This window comes from Oryzias melastigma, linkage group LG15, assembly GCF_002922805.2.
Source record: "Oryzias melastigma strain HK-1 linkage group LG15, ASM292280v2, whole genome shotgun sequence".
Taxonomy (NCBI): Eukaryota; Metazoa; Chordata; class Actinopteri; order Beloniformes; family Adrianichthyidae; genus Oryzias; species Oryzias melastigma.
In genome coordinates, this window is record NC_050526.1 from 26,817,577 (window position 1) to 26,836,886 (window position 19,310).

Genomic DNA, 19,310 nt, shown 5'->3' on the forward strand with positions numbered 1-19,310 from the left:
ACTTGTGCAGCAACAAGTAAACGTAAGCCAAATTTTTATTTAAAGTGGTTAATATATTTGCTATTTTTGTTTTATTTGTTGTTGACTTCCTGTTTTGTGGATGAAGGGCCCAAACACAGGAGGCCAGATTTGGTGGCAGAAACAAACATTTACTAAATAAATTCAAACATGACAAACCCAGGGGCAACCAAGCCAGTGGCGTAACAGAACAGAGCAGATAACCTGACAATGTGAAACTGAAAAAGCAGACACTTAAATACACTGAGGTTGATTAACTAAATGAAAACAGCTGTGGATGATTTGACCTGTACGTGGGGAGACTGACAGAGAAAACAGAACATGACAAAAGCTAAGCACTGGATCACGACAATCACCTTATACAATGAAGGATTAGACCAGTAAACATGAGCACCAACTTTTGCTAATATACTACTAGTAATTGAGAAAAAAATGCATGTGCTTTGTTAAGTTACTTGTATTTTTTTCTAGTTCCAGCTCCAAAGGAAACCAGTGAAAAGATTTGCATTCTGTACAAAAATAAAAGTTATTTATAAAACAGGGAATTATTCTAAAATGTATTTTATACATATAAAAAGAAAATATTATGGCACCCAAGCCATAGTTTATTATGTGGTTTATACAGTTGTAACACAGTTAATTTATGGGACTAATTGAGTAAAATGATTAGAAAGTATGCCTTTCAAATATGTATCCAAAAATAATAGATTTTTTTTCTAACACGTTTATTTTTGTGATCATCTTAAATTTACTTTATGCATCTCTTAAATGTTTTGCATGGTATTATTCTGTGTGTTGCAAAGTGTGGTTGATTTTTTTCATTAATATGTCACAGTTCCTCATACCATTTTGTAAAGAAACAAAGTTAAAATAGATTTTTTTAAAAATAGGAAAAGCTTAACGGACCTCAAGAGGATTTAAATAATATCAGCTAAAAAGTCAATGTTTTACTCTCCCCTCCCAAAAATTAAAATTTATATAAATTGTGGTTCTCGTGTGGAAAAAATGTAATTAAAAAAATAATTCTTCATGAATTAGATAAAATGCTAATTTTTATTAAATGCACACATTTTAAAAGTAAAACCAAAAGTGATAGGGTAACCAAACCCTAAAAAGGGTATCCAAACCTTAGAATCTTAAATAATAATGATTATAATATCTGTATTCTTTTATAGCATTGATGTGTACGGGTTTTTTTTTTACCATTTATGAAATGCCGTTATGAAATGCCGTTTATTTATCTTTTTTTTATATGAAAACTTTCTTTGTTAAGCTTTATTTTTATTTTTTAACGTGTTCTGTCATCCAATCCGGATGTTACGTAGACAGACTTCCTTGGCAACGTGTATGCGAACCAGGAAGTGTTTATGCGCCGCTAGCTAGCTGGCTTCAAATAACACAGAGCACTAAGAGTGCAGCAGTAAAGTTTATTTTTACACAAAATATTAACATTTGGCAGTATTTTGAGTGTATAAGTTATTTGTCATTTATGTTAATGTTTATCTGGCAGTTTGGTTGCTGACAGGAGGAACAGAAGAACTGTAAGTGAAGAGATTCTTCTTGTCGTTGTGTGTTAGCAACTTTTCGCTAACTGGCTAACGTAAACATAACCACTTACTTGAAGTTAATAGAACCAAAAAAAAAAAATGTCAGTTATTTGTCCATTAGATAGTCCGAAAGACGCACATCATGAAAGATAACATTTGAGAAATATAGATATACATATATTGCACAAACTTAAAATGAGCAAATCCCGTCACAAAAACAACTACTACTCTGCAAAAAAGTTGCAGCTAACGTCAATCCAGATATGAAAACTAAGATGTTTGGTAGAGCTGCCCTAGAATTCTTATACTGCTATTGATATTTAAAAGAGGAAATATATAAGCTTTTTAGCAGAAAATGCACTGGCACAGCACACAAAATGAAAATCTACCAAACACAAAATTAGAAACTTTTTTTTCATTTACCACTTAAAATGCTAAAACAAGCAAACAAACAAACAAACAAACATACTTAGGAGTGATTTGTTTTTAACTTAATGTGTAAACACTCTCACAACTGTAGCCTCAACACTGTATGATTCAGCGTTTTTGCCTACAAAAATATCTTATTGTTTATTAAGCCTTTTTTCCCCATTGCAGGTGTAGCATGACAACAGTTTTTCTACTGTTTCTTACTGCTGTCTGATTGGCAGTGGTAGGCTGGTCAAGTGATGCAGGGGTTATGGAGAGTGTCATGAATTGTGCTGAAGAGCAGCAACCTTCGTCCATGACCAACCTATGGTCCAATAAACAGGAACCAAGCAGGACACAAAAGGCAAAAGGTGGATTTGTTTTGGTGCATGCAGGTCAGTCCATAAATCAACATTTTTGCCTGAAACTGTTTTGAAAAAACATGCCACAGCAGTCTGAGGTTTCTTCTGTTGCACTGTAATTTTTATATAATACCAGATGTTTTTAGTTTATGACAGATCTGGAATGTAAGTGGGCCCCTTCAGTTCTTGGATCCATAGAGTCACACTGACGTTTCACCTCCTAAATATTTCATTTTCTCAAAGAAATAAGGATTTTTTTAGAACCCAAAATGGATATCAGCATATTCAAAATAATGTAAATATTGTTCATAGCCTATGAGGTTTTACATACAACAACACTTTATGTATTTTAATTAATTCCTCAGGGAATTACAGATGTTTGATTTTCAGCTGACAGCACTCATTTGGTGTGCCAACACACATGTGGTGCTCTACAGCTGAAAAGGGAAATAAATGTTATCAGTTCTGACCTTAATCATAATCAAATTTTGTTGTGGGACAAGGAAGGAAACTGTTTGCTGAAAAAAAAACCTTGCAAATATGGAATGTTAGCCTGTTGAAAAAAATACCACTACTTTAAGTAATAGTTACAAATGATTAGCTTAATTTGACTTTTATTTGTTTTGATTGCCACTTAACTTAATTTTTGGTCAAAATAAAAATATGTTTATTGTAATTACTGTTGCTAACCTCAAGCTGTTGTTACATCATTTTAAAGCTGCATTTATCAGTACAGTACCAATTTTTTAAAAACGTATTTGTGACAACGCCACCTGCATGAATGAGAACTTTCGACATAGTTGTGATAAATCTGTTTAAAAATCCTGGCATCTGATTAAAAAAAGAAACATTTTTTAATGCATTTGTGTATATATTTTCCTTTTATCATCTAACCCATTTGAATTAAGATTAAAGCTTAAGAAAGGAACATTTTCATGTACTTTTAGGAGCAGGATATCACTCTGAATCTAAGGCGAAGGAGTACAAGCATGTCTGCAAAAGAGCCTGTCAGAGGGTGAGTTTAGTTTGTCAGCCATCAGCAAGGACACAATGTGTCTCTGCATAAACAAATAACATAGCTTTCAGTTTATTAGTATGATTTTTTTCCTTTATTTTTTTTTATCTGTTTCAGTTACCAAAAGACCAAAGTCTTCTACAGATAAACAAAAATAAAAACGGTCTGCAATTTGTTTGGATAAATTATTTGTTCAAAAGCAAGTTTTCTAAAGAACTAAAGTAGGTTTTTTTTAAATAGTTTTTTTCATATTTTGCTCAACATTTTCATTTCATTTTGAGTTTTAGAATTATATTATGGATTACAAACAGAAGGAAGAGCTGTTGAGAATAATATTCATGTGTGTATGTTTTGTTTAAGTAAGTAACTTCAGGAAAAAAATTTTACACCTGCAGTTGTGATGAGGGACTTTTTTCTGCTGAAGTTGTTGAACTTTTCCTTGTTGTGGTGTGTTTTTCAGGCTGTGGATCAACTGAAAGCCGGGGCGCTTGCAGTGGAAGCAGTTGCTGCTGCGCTGGTTGAGCTGGAGGTTAGTCTATGCATCAGATCTGATTATATCATGTCAGCTTTTTATTTGAAAATCTTTAACATCATTATATCCTCTGTAAACTACCCATAAAGCGTTTTTAGACAAGCAAAATAAAATTAGAAAGTGTATATTTTTAGTCAAAATTGCCTCCAATTTTTTAATCTTTGCACAAGGCAAAGTTAAGATAAACATACTAATAATTGTAACATGTTCATAAAATGTTTACAGCATATGTTGTTTAATTCAGTGGTCTAATCTATAAGACATTGACTGGAATGGACAGTTGTTTTCATAGCTTCTATTATCCATTTTCTATAATCTATATCACTTCACTTTTTTAAAAATAACAAATGAAACAACTTTTTCAGATATTAATGAAGGGTTAAGTTACAAAATTCCTAGATATTCTTTGCACATCGTGGCATTGGTATTTTTAGTTGTGGATGAGTCATGAAACGCCTCGTTCCTCTGAACTGTGGGCTTGTTGGCAGACAGTCGAGAAGCTTCTAAATTTGGATAAAAATGTGAGATTATTTTGGTCAGAATAACTACTAATAACCAGTTTTTTTACTAGCTAAATTCAGAAATTTCAGCTGAAAAGCTACAACTTTATCTGATCCCTCACAAAGCATGAACAGAGTTTTCACAGGAACATGTGGTTTTCCATAAATAAAGTTCTTCCTCCTCTCAGGACTCCCCTTTTACAAATGCTGGCATGGGCTCAAACCTGAATTTGTCAGGTGAGATTGAATGTGATGCAAGCATCATGGATGGAAAGTCTCTTCATTTTGGTGCAGTGGGAGCCATCAGTGGTGAGTTAATACACCCGTGCATCAGTGTGCAATTCTGCAAGAACTTTTGTTTTACCTTTTTTCTGAAACACTTTTTGGTTTGTTTTTCCTCTTTTTTAAATTATTTACAGTAGAGCAAAGGCCTAATATTTGCAGTTTTAATACTTCATGTATGAATAGAACAAATACAATTATCACTCCTGGAGTTTTTATTTCCTTCTAGGTATTAAAAATCCAGTTTTAGTTGCAAACTGTCTCCTGAAGGAAGGACAGAAAGGGAAGCTCTCAGCTGGGAGAATACCACCTTGGTAAGAATCTCGTTTTAAAACCATTATTGTAGTTTTTGCTTGAATAATCCCCACTTTTTTTTTCTTTTTTAGTTTTCTTGTCGGCCGAGGAGCCCGTGATTGGGCAGTCAGTCATGGAATCCCATCATGCCCTTCAGAGAAGATGGCCACAAGTAAGTGTTTGTACAGCAATTAACAATACCAAGGACTAATTAAAAAACCTTTTTAGGAACAATTGGGAACCCTGTTTTTGTTACTTAGAATTCAGTTTATCTGCATACAAGAGGAACAAGCGAAAGATGGAGCTGGCAGAGAGAATGGACGCAGGACATAATCAGACAAAAAAAAGAAGACAATCAAATGAAAATGTGAGTTTTCATAAAAACTTTTAATTTTGTTATCAGCAAGGAGTCTCATTTGAAAAAAGACCTGTCACAAAACAAAAACAACTTCTTAATACTTCCACGTTTTCTCAAGTTAATCAAGATTTTTCTTTTTCTAGTTTGTTGTCAGTTCCCAGAAATAATGAAAGCATTTCCTGGATTGTTTCAGAATTACTTTGGCTTTCGAAACTGAATTTATTCAAGAGCACACTCCATCTGCTGTAAATCCTCTGAAAAGAACAGCAGCTAGGAGAAACGACATGCGAGGAAAACAACGAGAATTTAGTCAAATACAACTATGTGAGGCATTTAAATGCTGCTCTAGGTCTTTAAGGAAAATCCTAATTCCATCTTTGTTGATATTTTACACATTTTCTTGGGACAGTCTTGTTCCTATGGACTTGTGAAGGTGTATTTAATCTCTTCCAACTCAAACTGTAGTTATAAAAATGCAGCAGTGATCTAATACTACTCTTTAACAACCTGAACAAAGTGCTGAGTTGTACTTTTGCACTTTAGTCAGTATTTTATTCATAGATCAAAAGTGTTTTTTTAAGCTATATTTTTGTCAGTTTTTTTCCTCCATAAATCTGCTCTTGGTCCTGCGATGCAGGAAAACGGCTCAGGGTGTTTGGACACAGTCGGCGCTGTGGTGGTGGACCTGGAGGGGAACGTAGCTGCAGCCGTGTCCAGCGGAGGGCTCGCTATGAAACATCCAGGCAGGATTGGACAGGTTGTGAGCTGCATCTGCTTTATTTTTCTCTCTGTGGCCACCTGTTTTAATGACCTACAGTATACAAGTATGTAAATGCATGAATTATGAAAAGACTATGAAGTTTTCTGTTTCCATATGTCTAAATGACTCTTAGATCTGTGTCCCGACTTTACTGAAAGAGTGAAACATCTCTCTTCCACATATAGTTTCATGTTTAGAGTTTTATGTTATTATTTACTGGTACTTAAAAGGCGGAACCATTGTCTAATATGAGTTAAGTAAATATCTTTTTTTAATAGAAATATCATAGTGAAATCCTAGTGACCACAATGAAAATCATAAACATGTAAAGTTTTTGCCTTAATAAAGCGTTCAATTCAGGACTCATTGTGCTCAAATATTGAAACTATATTAGACTAAATGGATCCTCTAATTATAACTTACACTTTTATTGATTCACAGAGTGTGTTTTATGAATATAAATATTCCTTCTGTTAAAGTTATAACACTATATCCTCTTTAGGCTGCTCATTACGGATGTGGCTGCTGGGCTGAAAATGCCTGTAATATCAACTCTTACTCCACAGCAGTGAGTACCTCAGGTATGCCTGCGTCACCTCTACAGCCTTCCTTCAAATTGTGTGTCTTTGCAGCGTCTCCTCCAACTGTTACATTGCCATTTGTGTTTTGTGTCTGATTTACTGAGAAAAAAAAAACTTTGAAACTTTCCGATGACTTCCAAGCGTCCCGCTGAGTGAGTCTCATCAGTCATTTCCTCCACTGATTGAGTCATCTTACTCAACTCTTTAGTTAAATAGCTCTTAGGTTCTATTGTGATGTTCGACATGAACAACCTGTTGTAGACATAATACGAGAATCCTCCACAGAGATAGAAACTGCGTATATTTATGAAGGCTTTTTCTGTTTCTTTGGTTATTTAAAAGTAGCTTAAAGTCCCACTCTGATCATATTTTGAGTTCTTTTTCAAGTCATCTGCTCCTGATTCACAGTGATTCAAATAAAGAAATGCTCAAAAATTCAATTTTTAAGCTTTATTTTCTAAATATACGTCCTCCATCATCAGAAAAAAGGCTTCAAGAACATGTTGAGAACACCATTTTCATCAGAGTTGATGTTTAAACATCATTTAGATCATGAAAAAAAAAAATTATCAACTCAAAATATCGCTTCACAAATAAAGATTTTTATTATTTGATGTGTATTTTACACTGGTTCCCCTACAATGTTCCCATCATCCTGACCACAGAGAGCTGGTCTAAAATCACAACTCAAAGACTATGAAAAATGAACAATAGAAAGTTTTGAAAGACTTTCATTTTATCACTACATAGCTGCAAATTCGTGATTAACGACTTGGGTTTAGAATAATTCAGTTTACGGAAATCCTGTGTGAATGCAGCCTTATTTACATGTTTCTCAGAAATAAAGTGTGTTCTTCTGCTTTGGCTTCTTAGCTAAAAGCAGCTCTGAACTCCGCCTTTTGTCTTAGCGTCTGCAACAAAGCTTCTGGGTAACATTTCGGAAAGCCTTTGATGTGGATCTTTAGCCTCATGCGTCTCCGTGCAGATGATCAGATTTAATCAGACAGGCTGACTTGTCAGTAATGTGGACCTCTTAATAAATGCTGCAGTTTGCAGAACAGTGAGGATAAACTGCAAATGTGATCTAAAGGCGTTTTGGGGTAGTTAAACAACAACAACATACCAACACTATTGTTTTACATGGACGGTTCATGGTATTGATTTGCTTGGCCTCTGGAAATAAAAACCATCTGCTCTGATGGGCTGATGTTCAGCTTTCTCTTTAAAGCAACTTAAAAAGACAAAAAGGTTTCACTTTTTAAATCGGTAAATATTTGTTTTTGTGGCCAAAATGACCAGAAAATACTTTTCACAGCTCAGCTGATTTATCTCGTATTGGTTGAATTGCGGGCCTGTTAATAATGGTCTGCTATTCAGCTGCTATCTCAGATCGTCTGTGCATGGCTGCTCCGCATGTATTTTTCATCTCACTCTGTCCTATATTGTGGCTTTATGCTTTGATGTTGCCAACAAAAAGCCAGCCGTATGGGTTCGCAAAGCATTATGTGTGTTCCCGGCACAACACCTGTTTTTAATATCCTAACATGAAAGGCGTTTCCATCAAACGAAACAGAAAAACAATCATCTTCATCCTCACAAGAGGTACAATGCTCACAAAAAAACGCCCCATCTTCCTCTTTTTCAGCCCTAACCTTTTAGCTTTGTACCATGTTTTTCTGCAACATTTCTAACAACAGCTACTCTGTAAGTTAGTTTTTTCAAATTTAGACTTTTTTTTTCTTCAAATGTTTTTGCTCTAGTTCCCAAAAAACAAGGGTTTATGGTAAACAGTGAAAAATGCACAGGGCACGGCCAATTTCTCATTTGCTTTCGAAACAATTTGAAATCGCTGCAAGCATTTTTTGTCTGCACGGTTACTGATCTGCATTGGGTTCTGTTGTGGTTACCTGATGTTTTATTGGGCCCTCATTTGTGTTTACAGAAACAATAATTCCTCTGTCTTTATGGGTTTTCACAAGCGCTCTGCCAGATGAAGTTGTGTTTTACTTTAGGAATTCTTCATTTTTCACCTCTTTTGTGTTTGTTTGTGTAGAAAAAATGTACAGTTTTTTTAAGTGCAGATTTTAACAAGTTTTTCCCTCAGAAAGAACAAAGAAATCCTTTTAGTTTCTTCATTTACTAATATTTTTCAAAAATTACTAACTGGTTTTCAGCTACCTTTACACTTTTTGCACTAGATATTTTGTCTGATGCCACATAAAAAGTGTATATTACAAAGAACGACTCTGACTTTGAGCCTTTTTGCAAATGTGTGTTTGATTTCTGTGTGTGAACTGCCAGGATGTGGAGAGCATCTGATTCGCACCATGCTGGCTCGGGAATGCTCCGCTGCTATGCAGTCCGAAGATGCCCACCAAGCGCTGCTGGAGGCTATGCAAAACAAGTTCATCAGTGAGTCATTCACACACTCAGCCCTGCATTCTTCTGGCTCGCCAAGTTCGTGTTTGTGTGAAGGGAAAACTCTGAGAATTATGCCAGCAGATGTTTAAAATTTAGGATGAGTAAACAAGACAAAACTGGAAAATAATAGAAAGGACAGCTTTTGATTTGTAGCCTTTTCGTGTTTAAAGAAGACTTTAAACAGGCTCCTCACATCACAGCTGACACAGTTTGGGAAGACCTTTGGTTTGTTAGAAGTTTTTTTGGGACATGTAGCTTTGCCAAATTCTTAGAAGTGGTCAGTTTTAAGAAGTGTTTTTGTTTGTTATTGACCGTCAGACAGAAGAGAGAGGGAAAAGACGTGGAAAAGTGAGGATTGTGTTTTGTTTTGGACCTTAGAGCTCTGTCCAAACTGTGATTAGTGATTTTTTCCAAAGCTGAAGATGAGCTTAAAGAAGTCAGCTTCAATGAAAATGACTTTTTAGATTTTTTAACATGTTCTTGTGTGACTTTCTAATGAACTACTTCCGCTCTACAGAAACCGTTTCCTTGAAAACGACTGGTTTTATGATTTTGCTAATAGCAGCTTAATCATAATTAATATGCTTTATAAATAGATCAAAAATTAATCCTAGTGGGACTTTAAAGTATGTTTTACTATAAGTTCAACAAACCCTCATGAATCCATCTTTGGCAGAGCTGCTGCTGCTGAGTTTGTCTGGGACAGTTTTTTTAGGCCTATTTTGTCACGAATGGACATTTCTTCAATTTTAACTTGACATGAAGATTCATTATGGAGTGTTGAATTTTAAAAATGACCAGAGTTTTAAGTTTTATGATATTTTAAGAGAGTTGAAGATAAACTTTTTGGATCCTTCAGCAACTTCAAGTCCATGCATTTTTTGCACTATAAAATCTACTTTTAAACCTTTTTTTTAACCCTTAAAAAAAAAAAAAGTTTTACTAACTTGCCATAAAATTTGAAGATAAGTTATAGTAAAATTCCATTTTCATTAGTTTGTCTGCTGAGTCTTTGCTTTTGCAATTTTGAACATTTTTCTGAAGTGACTACATCGTGTGAATCATGATATATACAATATTCCCTCGCTCATGACCTTGACTTAAGTCTTAACGGATTTGGTGTGTTTTTAAGCCTGCTTTTGTGGGGTTGTGTTCTCCTCCCTGTGTCCAGGCTCACCCTTTCTGGCCAGTGAAGATCGTGTTTTGGGTGGAGTTATTGTCCTGAGATGCTGCACATGTGTGGAAGCTCAGTCATCTCAAAACATTCAGGGTATATTAGGTGAGATGTTATAACTTTTACGTTCATGTAGATGAAGATGCCACAGATGTTAATATTGTGGTGTTAAAACAGACTTCACCGTAAATGTGTCAGGTAGAAAAATGTTTTTCATGTCAGTTATGTGGGGTTTACTGAACCATTTCTGAAGTTCCACACTCCTCCATCCTGCACTACATTAAAATAATTGACTGCAATGTCCAGGTTATGTTTGTCTGACTTATGTCACACACATGTAAAGTCTACCAAACTGTGTTTAGTCCTTCTGCAAAGTTCTGCACGATATATAACCTAACACTGTGTCATGTTTCACAGTGGAGTTCCTATGGAGCCACACCACAGAAAGCATGTGTGTTGGCTACATGTCTGTCCAAGACAGCAAAGCTAAGGTAAGAACCCCCCCTAATCCCATCTACTGAGGTTTTTATAGGTTAATAAGGAGTTTAGCGTATCTTTTAGCAAGAGGCTAATGTTTTTCACTAATTTAGTTTACTGAGGATTTTTTGGGCTATTTTGGAGTTCAGCTAGTATTTAAGAAATGAGCTAGCTTTTTTGTTTCTAATTTGGACAAGGTTTTTTGGGTTATTTTGAGTTCAGCTCATATTTGAGCAATACACTAAATATTTTTGCAAAATTGGCATGAAATAGAGATTTTTAATAAAAATGCAATTTTATTACAATTTTTTTTCAGAAATTTAGGTCAACTTCAGCGCCTTCCAGTCTTAGCAAGTTTAACATTTTGTTAATAGCTTTTGCATTTTCAGCAAATCAGCAATTAAAGTAAATTGCGTCACCATTTTCAGCAAAAAGCTTCAGCAACTTCAGCGAGGTTTTGCAGGTACTGCAGCTTTTCTAGTTCTATTTGCCAGAATAACCATTCTTGCTCTGATACATTTTTTTAACATGTTGTTGATAATCCAAATGTTTTTTCATGGAATTTTTTTTTAGTAAAAGTTAGTCAAGTCATAAACTGACCAATCAGATGCCTCATTAAAAGGTATCCAACGTTGAAAAGGTTTGATTGACATATTTTGTGTAGCCTGCTTTCAATTGGCCATACAACCCTCAAGGGGACTGCAAGACTCACCTGTCCTCACTTTAAGATGCAGACACTCCTCTCTACGACCCTCCACAGACCTAGACAAGCCAAAAACATACAGATCCTGTACATATCAGCCCCTGTATTAAGACTATCTTTCTATGAAGTCAGCAGCCAGAATGACTGACTTTAGAAGCTGTTCTTTTTCTCAATTGCTTCAAAGTTGTCTTCAGTGGGATTTACTTTTGAGTTTGCTGCTCAGATTTTCTTGATTTTTCTGGGATTTAGATGAAAACCGATCATAGATTGTCTTGTCATGTTTGTGTCAAAACTTTGAGTTAAACTCATTAGTGTGCTAACTTGTGTTCTTGTTTTGTGAAAGATGGTCGTTCTCTGCATTTATCACTGACCTTAAATGTACTGTAAAACTTTCCTTGTGGCACAATCAAAGCTGATGCAGGAACATCATCTGTTTGTGGTGATCTCTCAGTCATTGGGGGAGGGTATCCACGTCCCCCTGAGAGCCCATCGGTGTAATCGGAGAGGGCAATCAGGACCACAGCTGCCCCACCAAGGCTTACTTGGCTACATCAGTGTCAGTGACTAGTTTTGGGTTTGAGCTGCAAAGCTCTGATGTGCTTCTGCGTGTGACCATCTGTGCCACAGATACGTTGGCTCTTCTGTTCTTCATAGCTCTACTCTGGGTGCCAAACAAGGTTTGTTTGATTCCAGCTGTGCTACAATTGGTCTCTGATCATCGAGTGCCAGCATATGTCCATTAAGGGGATGTCATGGTTCACACAGTCTGTCTTCTTTCCACTCAGATGAAGTTCAAAAGGCCAGCGAGAGAGTTCTAGCTGCATCTCTTTAGCTGTAGAGTCCCACAATGCGACTCTTCGGTGTCTGTAGTCTTGATAATGAACCTGTAGGAAGGTTTGTTACAAAATAGGAGACTTCATCAATATGTATTTTTTCTGAGAGTCATAATCATATGCCATCCTCTGTAACACTTGTATGAAAGTTTTGCTAAAGAAAGTTTTACTGAACAGTTTAGTTTGTGTTTGCTGAGAATATTAGCCCGAAGTCATCTTCAGTCCCAGCTGCTATTAATCAAACATTCCTCCCATTCTTGTTAACCGGCTGTTTCTGCGCAGCCGGAGTTCATCGTCCACTGCCCCTCTGTGATAAGAACATGAAAGCACTGATGCACAGTAGCAGGAGTGTTTAGGACAGAGGTCGGAGTGGATCTATCATGCATCAGTGTGCCTTCTGTCTTTTAGTTATTTGAGTCCTTATTCTTCATATTTAAATAGAGCCAGAATTACTCAATTACTTGTTGTTCAATTGTTTAGCTTAGAAGACTTTGTTGTTTATCGCTGCAGTACAACAAGCCTTAGTCACAACTTCCAGTAGTGGATGCTGGTGAAAAATGGGCAAAGCTACATGCCGGACATGAAATATCAAGGTCCCAGACCACCCTGTGAGCTCGTAGATCAAAAATGTTTATGCGCATTTTTTCTGTGGGCATGTTTGGAGGGGTCATATTATAGTAAACAATAATACAACATGTAAGGGCAAAGTATGTGAGATGTCATACGGATGTTTGACTTTTTCAACTCCCTCCAAATCCTGTGGACTGTACAAGCAGTCTGTTAGTGTTGTTCATATCATAAGTGTCTATCCTGACTGTTGAAAATGATGAAATTAGACAACAAGGGTGTAGTTTTTGTGGACATCCTATAGGCGTCCTACGGACACTTGCGGCATACACGCACGGTCAATAAGAGGCCAGCACTCACACCTTACTAATGACTAGAATGTAACGTCAGGACACCGTACAACACAATCACTCGTTTGCCATAAATGTGAGCAACCTACACTATCCTTACCAATACTTCATGATACACTTATTACGCGCACGACGACGGTATCTGTACGAGCTTCACAACTGCGCTCCACTTCAGATGCAGCTGCTCCTTTCTATAACTCTCTATAGACCCCCAAAAAATCTGCAGCACCCAAATGGGTCAACCCACTGCATGGGTGCATGTGACCAAGGCTGAAGATGGTTGAATAAAAACAACTCCACCATGGTGGCTCAGTTCCCTCCTCATGGTCGATGTTACCACTTCAAAAATAAACCTAAGCAGATTTTTTTGACACGCAGTTCAGGTTTTCTAGTCATTTTCTGCTTTGTTTTTGAGGCAGCAGTTTTCTAGATAATGGAAAATATTTCCCTTTATATGCATTTCTGTGGATAATAACTTTCTTTTTTTGTTTTTAATGGAAAACCACAGGAAAATCCACCTCATTGTCACAAAGCTACATGCATCTTCTTCCCCTCTGTAAACTTAATGTGTGGCTTTACAAACCGACAAATACATTCATGTCCCAAGTATTTTGTTTTTCTTCTAAAGAGGAAAACATGGATGTATTTTTGTTCTTTTTACTTTGTGACTCTTTCGTAATGTTGTCATGCAGTAGTTGGTCACTGGCCGACACATTTTTGAACATTTTAGTTCTGTAGTTTTTTTTATATATATATATACATTTATGCTCTTTTTGTATTTTTGCATACTTCTCCAGATTTCTTTTGGCAGAAATATTCAATTGAACATTTTTTCATCGATTGTTCCCCCTCATTTCACACTCCAAAAAAAATCTTCCAGTTTTACAAAGTCAGTCTGTAGTTAAATATACTCTAAAGTGAATTTCAGTGCATATATTTAGCATGGAAAGGAATCTGTTTTCCCTCTGACATATATAAAGATCAAAAGAAAAACACTTAGCATGTCACCAAAAGCTAACTATGACCCAGCAAAGCAACAATTTCAACAAGGCCTTTCCTAACCTCATCCTCAGAAGATGAAGGGGAAAGATGAACGTGGAGACATTTGCTGCAGACGGAGCGCTCCCTGAGAGTATTGCCATGTGTGCCTCATCTTGTCCGGCTCTTGTCCCATTACAGTGACAGTTGCTCTGGGCGATAGTCTGAGCCTAAACAAAGACGGATCAGTCTGCCGCTGCATCTGGAAGAGAGACGTCCGGCCAATCAATGGCCAGCCTCATAAGTGGGTGCCGTCTGTCTCCATGATGGAGTCTGAGAAACCTTGTGTGGGGAGGGATAGGAGAATGGCAGCTATTAACAGAACAGGGCAAGTCAAGTCACCTTTGATCCCCCGTGGAAGTATCTCTCCCATCACCACATATGTGCTTGCCGTCTTACTCTGGTCCTCCAGCAGTTTGTTTGGCTCCTGTTTTCTACAAACGCTAACTTGACATTTTTTTATTTTTTATAAAGACCTATGTTAATTTCAGTTTTTATGTCTGTTGATGGTATCCAGAAGAGAAGGTGGGAGATTCTTTCCTGTGAGGCATTCACACATTCTCACCTGACAATTTTTTGCTTCACTTTGCATTCAACATCTTCAATCGGTTATTTGTGCAGAAATCCTTCAGAGACATTCGTCTGCCTCTCATCTGCACTGAAGCCCCGCCTCCTTTCACAGATTTTCACTTATTAGTTCGTCTTTTAAATATAACATACTTTTCCTCATGTTGCTTCATTTATTTCATAGATATTTTAAAATGTTTACCTTATTGTTTTCTCTCATTTTTAGGGCTTTATCACTTTAAGTGTTTAATGTCTGTGATGTTTTTTGAATCCACAGTGTCATTCATCACAACTGAATTACAATTGAAGAAAATATTGTGTTTATTACAAGATTTTGAAACAAACTGAAAAGTTTCAGGAGTTTTTGAGCACAGTTGTTTAGATAAAAGTTGATATTTATTAGAATTTGATGTTTTAAAGACATACATGTATGATAAACACATAAAACGGTCTTAGAAAATCAGCAATCAATCAGGGAACTGTTGCACAACAGTGAGTAGCAACTGTATAAATTTAAAATATGTTAAAATTTTTACATATAGAAAAATATAGCACTTTTGAGATTCAATTATTGCAAATATTTAAAACCTATGTGTTGTAGATGATGGGTCTAAAAACAAAAATAACGTTTTTTCAGAGAGGAAACTGGTTGCTGACCGCCGGTCTGATTCTTATTCTCAACTCGTTTGAAGACCTTTTTCTTTTCACTGTAATATTTTTCACATTGTGTCTCTCCATGTGTTTCCTGCAGACACACATATCAAGGTTACCATCTGGGACAGTTCCTGGACAGTCTCTGGCCATCGAGGGAGGTGTGTGCCGGCTGGGTGTTACAGAGTGAATCTTCGTCTCTTCAGCTCCTTCTCTTCTGGGCTTCCTTAAAACTGCTGCACAGAACCAACATCCCCTCCCCTCTCCTGCATCATTGTAATTCCAGATGTGTTGAGGCGTTTCAACAGCTGGTGAGGAGGTGGCGAGGAGGTCTACCTTCTGTTCTAGTGCACTTAACGGACTTCCCTTTTGCTCCTTTTTGCCTCCAGCTTCTATGCCAGTTTTTGCCCTTCCAGTGTCACCTGGATGATACTTGATACCCCATTGCCTTGATGCACCTTTTTCAAATAAAAATGGCTTTTCTTTAGTTCATATATAAGCTATGATTTAGGACAACAGGGTGGAAATATTATCTATGTGTTTAAGGACCGACTTTTTAGGAATTTCAAATGCAGGACCTAAATCTGTTCTTCAGTTTGTTTAAAGTAAAAAAATAAGTCTGCACTTTGTGGAATGCCTGCTAGTGCAATGAAATTTTTTTTTGTTTTGAGGCTTAACCAGTGATAATAAATCAACATCTTTGTATATAAAATAACTTTTCAATTTAAGGTGACATTTATAGTTCAGAAAAAAAGCTTTTTTTCTCATCCTAAAGAGGTACATTGGTTAAGAGGAATGCACTTCCTGTGCTATGAAATGCACACAAATGAACAGAGAAAAAAGTCTATCATTTTATAATTGTATATTCCTCTTAACCTTAAATATGCATAAGCTAAAGTAGAATGAAGCAGCTAAAAGCTGGTGCAGTGGTGTTCAGTTCTATGAGTCTGTTGAGATAATCCATTCAGCGTATTATCTTTTCTTTTCTATTAGCTAATACATTTTTTTCAAGAATGCAACCAAAATAAAGTTCTATAAGCTATAAGATTTATGTGACCTTCCCCCCCAGCAGTGCCAAGCACCAAAATAAAATCTGTTGCTATGAATTTTTGTTGTCCTTTTATTTTCCAAAGTGATTTAATTGCATAAAATGAGATACATTTTTGCACCAAACATTTAAAAAAATCACTTTGTTAACTTTCATATTTACATTTCAAATTGCTTACAATTTCCTAAATCTTTTGCTAAAATATTATTTTTCCTTTTCATTTATTATTTGCTTATTTGAAAGGGAAGTTGCACATTAAAAAGCATTTCTGCCAACTATTATTGGTGGACAGATGATAAATTTGTCCCTCTAAAAAAAAAATATATATATCAACAAATATACAATGCAAACATAAATGAGATTTAAAAGTGTTTATTATTGGGTCATGTATCTTTTCCTCTCACATACATTGATTTGTATTTCTATACATGGTCCACAATCAGTACATAATAGATTTAACCAAATTTGTGGTGATACGATGCAGTCTAATGATTTGAACTAAATTGATACGATCTAGATATTTAGTATTTATTGGGTGTTTAAACTCCAAATAAAAATGTCCTTTAACAGAAGAACTATTATTTTTTTCTTTAAGCAACAACAAAAAATGTCTTTGACATCACAAATTTAAACAATAAAAGACATAAAACACAAGTTTCAAACTGTTTTGTTTGTTGTTCTGTGAAAACAAATGGTTATCATATGGTTAGTGAACACATCACTCAATGGAGTTCCCGTTCAATCAATTGGACTTGACCCAACTTGGTCCAAGACAGTAGACAGCAGAGAACTGACAAAGTTTGAGAGAAACTGATTATTCACTTCCCGATTGATTTTATACCTTTTTGCCAACTTAATCTCATTTGTTTTTGTGGTTTTCAACTGATACTGCTGTTACTTCCAGTACTAGATCCATTTTTCACTGCATTTACTTGCCTCAAATATCAACACTCTGAAAGGGTACAAATATAATGTCAATATATATAAGCAATAGAACTTAATAACATTATAAATGTGTTAAAACACCATGTTAATATAAATGAACAGTAGTACTTGATTTCATTTTAGAAGTCTGTGTTTCTGGTCTGTAAAAACAGAGAAATAATTAAGATCAAAAGTACATTTTGCAGATGTAATGGTGTGTTCACTGAAATAACACAGGAGGAAACACTTAAGTCTGTTTGTTTTATTAATCAAACAAGCTTTTTTATTCATTAAAACGAGGGGATTGGGTTACTCAAAGAAACAAGCATTTCCAGACTGGGATTATAGAGGGTTCTGATCAAAACTGGCAAAACTTTAATGTAGTTGTTTGTTTTAGATCATGGCAGGAATAAGCCACATGATTTTAAAAAAAGACTTGTTTAATAGCAGTGCTCCATGTTTGGTTGAAAAGCAGAACTCCAAGTGGATAAATGTTGGAGTCGTTTTAGTGGAGGAGATGTTTGTTTTTGTTCCACAGGATCCGTCTGAAGGGAGATTGATGTTACCTTGCCCCATATCTGCACACAAAGCCCCCATTCTCCACTTGTGATTGTGTTATTATGGAGCACCCTCTTTCATCAAAGCTAAGCTGTTACTCAATCAGCTTAAAGGTTTCCCCCTTCAAACATCATCCCTCTCTTTCCTAGATTCCCCCAGCTTTGAAAAGAGACCCCTTGGTCTTTTAAAAGTGGAGCGGGTCCTGAGCTATTCAAGGTCCATCCAATGCCTTTTGCTCGGCAGAGCTCTTAAATGCAAAACAGACGGTGGAGCAAATAAAGATCAAAGGCAGCAACCTTGCCCGTCTTCCCTGCTGTCCTCACATGCCGAGCGGGGCTGTCACCGTGAGTCACGGCCATGCAGCTTCCACGCACATGTTGCCTCCTTTCCCCCCGAGCATCTCAGCGCCACCAGACCCTTTGACTTCGTCACACCGACGCACTCTGCGGCAGTGACTACTGTCAACACCTACACACAGGGTTACAACCGCAACCCAGATTGGGACTTCTATCAGCAGCTCGGGATTTTATTAGACTACTGGATATATACAAGGGTGATTTTATGTGTCCATTGTTGCTGTGCATGACTATAGTCACAGGTTATACCTCTGTTATTTTGCTCCAAACTCACTTTAAGTGGCTTTTTATCCAATAAATTCTGAAATATAAGTTATCATAATTGAACTGTGATTATTTACTTAAATTAAAAAGTTTAAACATTTGTTCAAGCGTTTAACATCACTGCAGATTTTCTGTTCAGGTGTAGTCCCAGTGATATCCTGGCATTGGAGTTGGAGGACGGCACTGTGCCCTCTCAGATCTGCCACATACACTTGCTGTGTTTGTTCAGCTGCACACCCGGGAATATTTGTCCCCCACCTCTTTGACCCACTCTTCCCCTGTGTCGCCATGTCAAAGATGTGAGGCTATGACAAACAGAGTGCCACTTCCCCTTGTTGGTAGGTAAAGTCCATTGAAGGGGCACAGATGTGGGGCAAAAAATATTTGTTGGTCACCAATTCCATAAGTTGTTCAATTTAAAAAGGTCAGGTCATCAAAGGTGTTCTTCAACTGTGAGAGACAATTTTTAAACATAAATTTGAAATAACTGAGTTTAAAATGGAGCAGAAAAGACACAAAGATTATCTCAATTCTGTATAAAATAATGCTGGTTTCAGTGACAGAGGTCAAAGGTTCCCTGTTGGTCTTCTGCAGGTTTTTAAACACTAGCTGCTATTACGGTCCATTCTTCCATGCAGATCTTCTCTGGAGATGTGATGTTTTGGATCTGTTGCTGGACTTTTAACTCCTTCCACAAGATATCTGTTAGATTGAAGTCCAGA

General features: G+C 36.4%; 1 protein-coding gene across 2 annotated transcripts; it reads left to right on the forward strand.

Annotated features, from left to right (window-relative positions):
- Positions 1-1,027: 1,027 nt before the first annotated feature.
- Positions 1,028-16,544, forward strand: tasp1 (taspase, threonine aspartase, 1). Of its 2 annotated transcripts, none has more exons than XM_024297753.2 (14): positions 1,028-1,559; positions 2,216-2,368; positions 3,283-3,350; positions 3,811-3,879; positions 4,571-4,691; positions 4,894-4,978; positions 5,051-5,130; positions 5,219-5,325; positions 5,954-6,073; positions 6,579-6,657; positions 8,959-9,069; positions 10,250-10,357; positions 10,670-10,743; positions 15,539-16,544. In XM_024297753.2, exons 2-14 carry the CDS (start codon positions 2,245-2,247, stop codon positions 15,626-15,628), a joined length of 1,236 nt encoding a protein of 411 aa, XP_024153521.1. In that variant the 5' UTR covers positions 1,028-1,559; positions 2,216-2,244; the 3' UTR covers positions 15,629-16,544. The 2 variants fall into 2 exon arrangements, with proteins under 2 accessions (XP_024153521.1, XP_024153520.1); XM_024297752.2 differs by having other exon boundaries at positions 1,029-1,559; positions 2,163-2,368.
- The last annotated feature ends 2,766 nt before the right edge of the window (positions 16,545-19,310 follow it).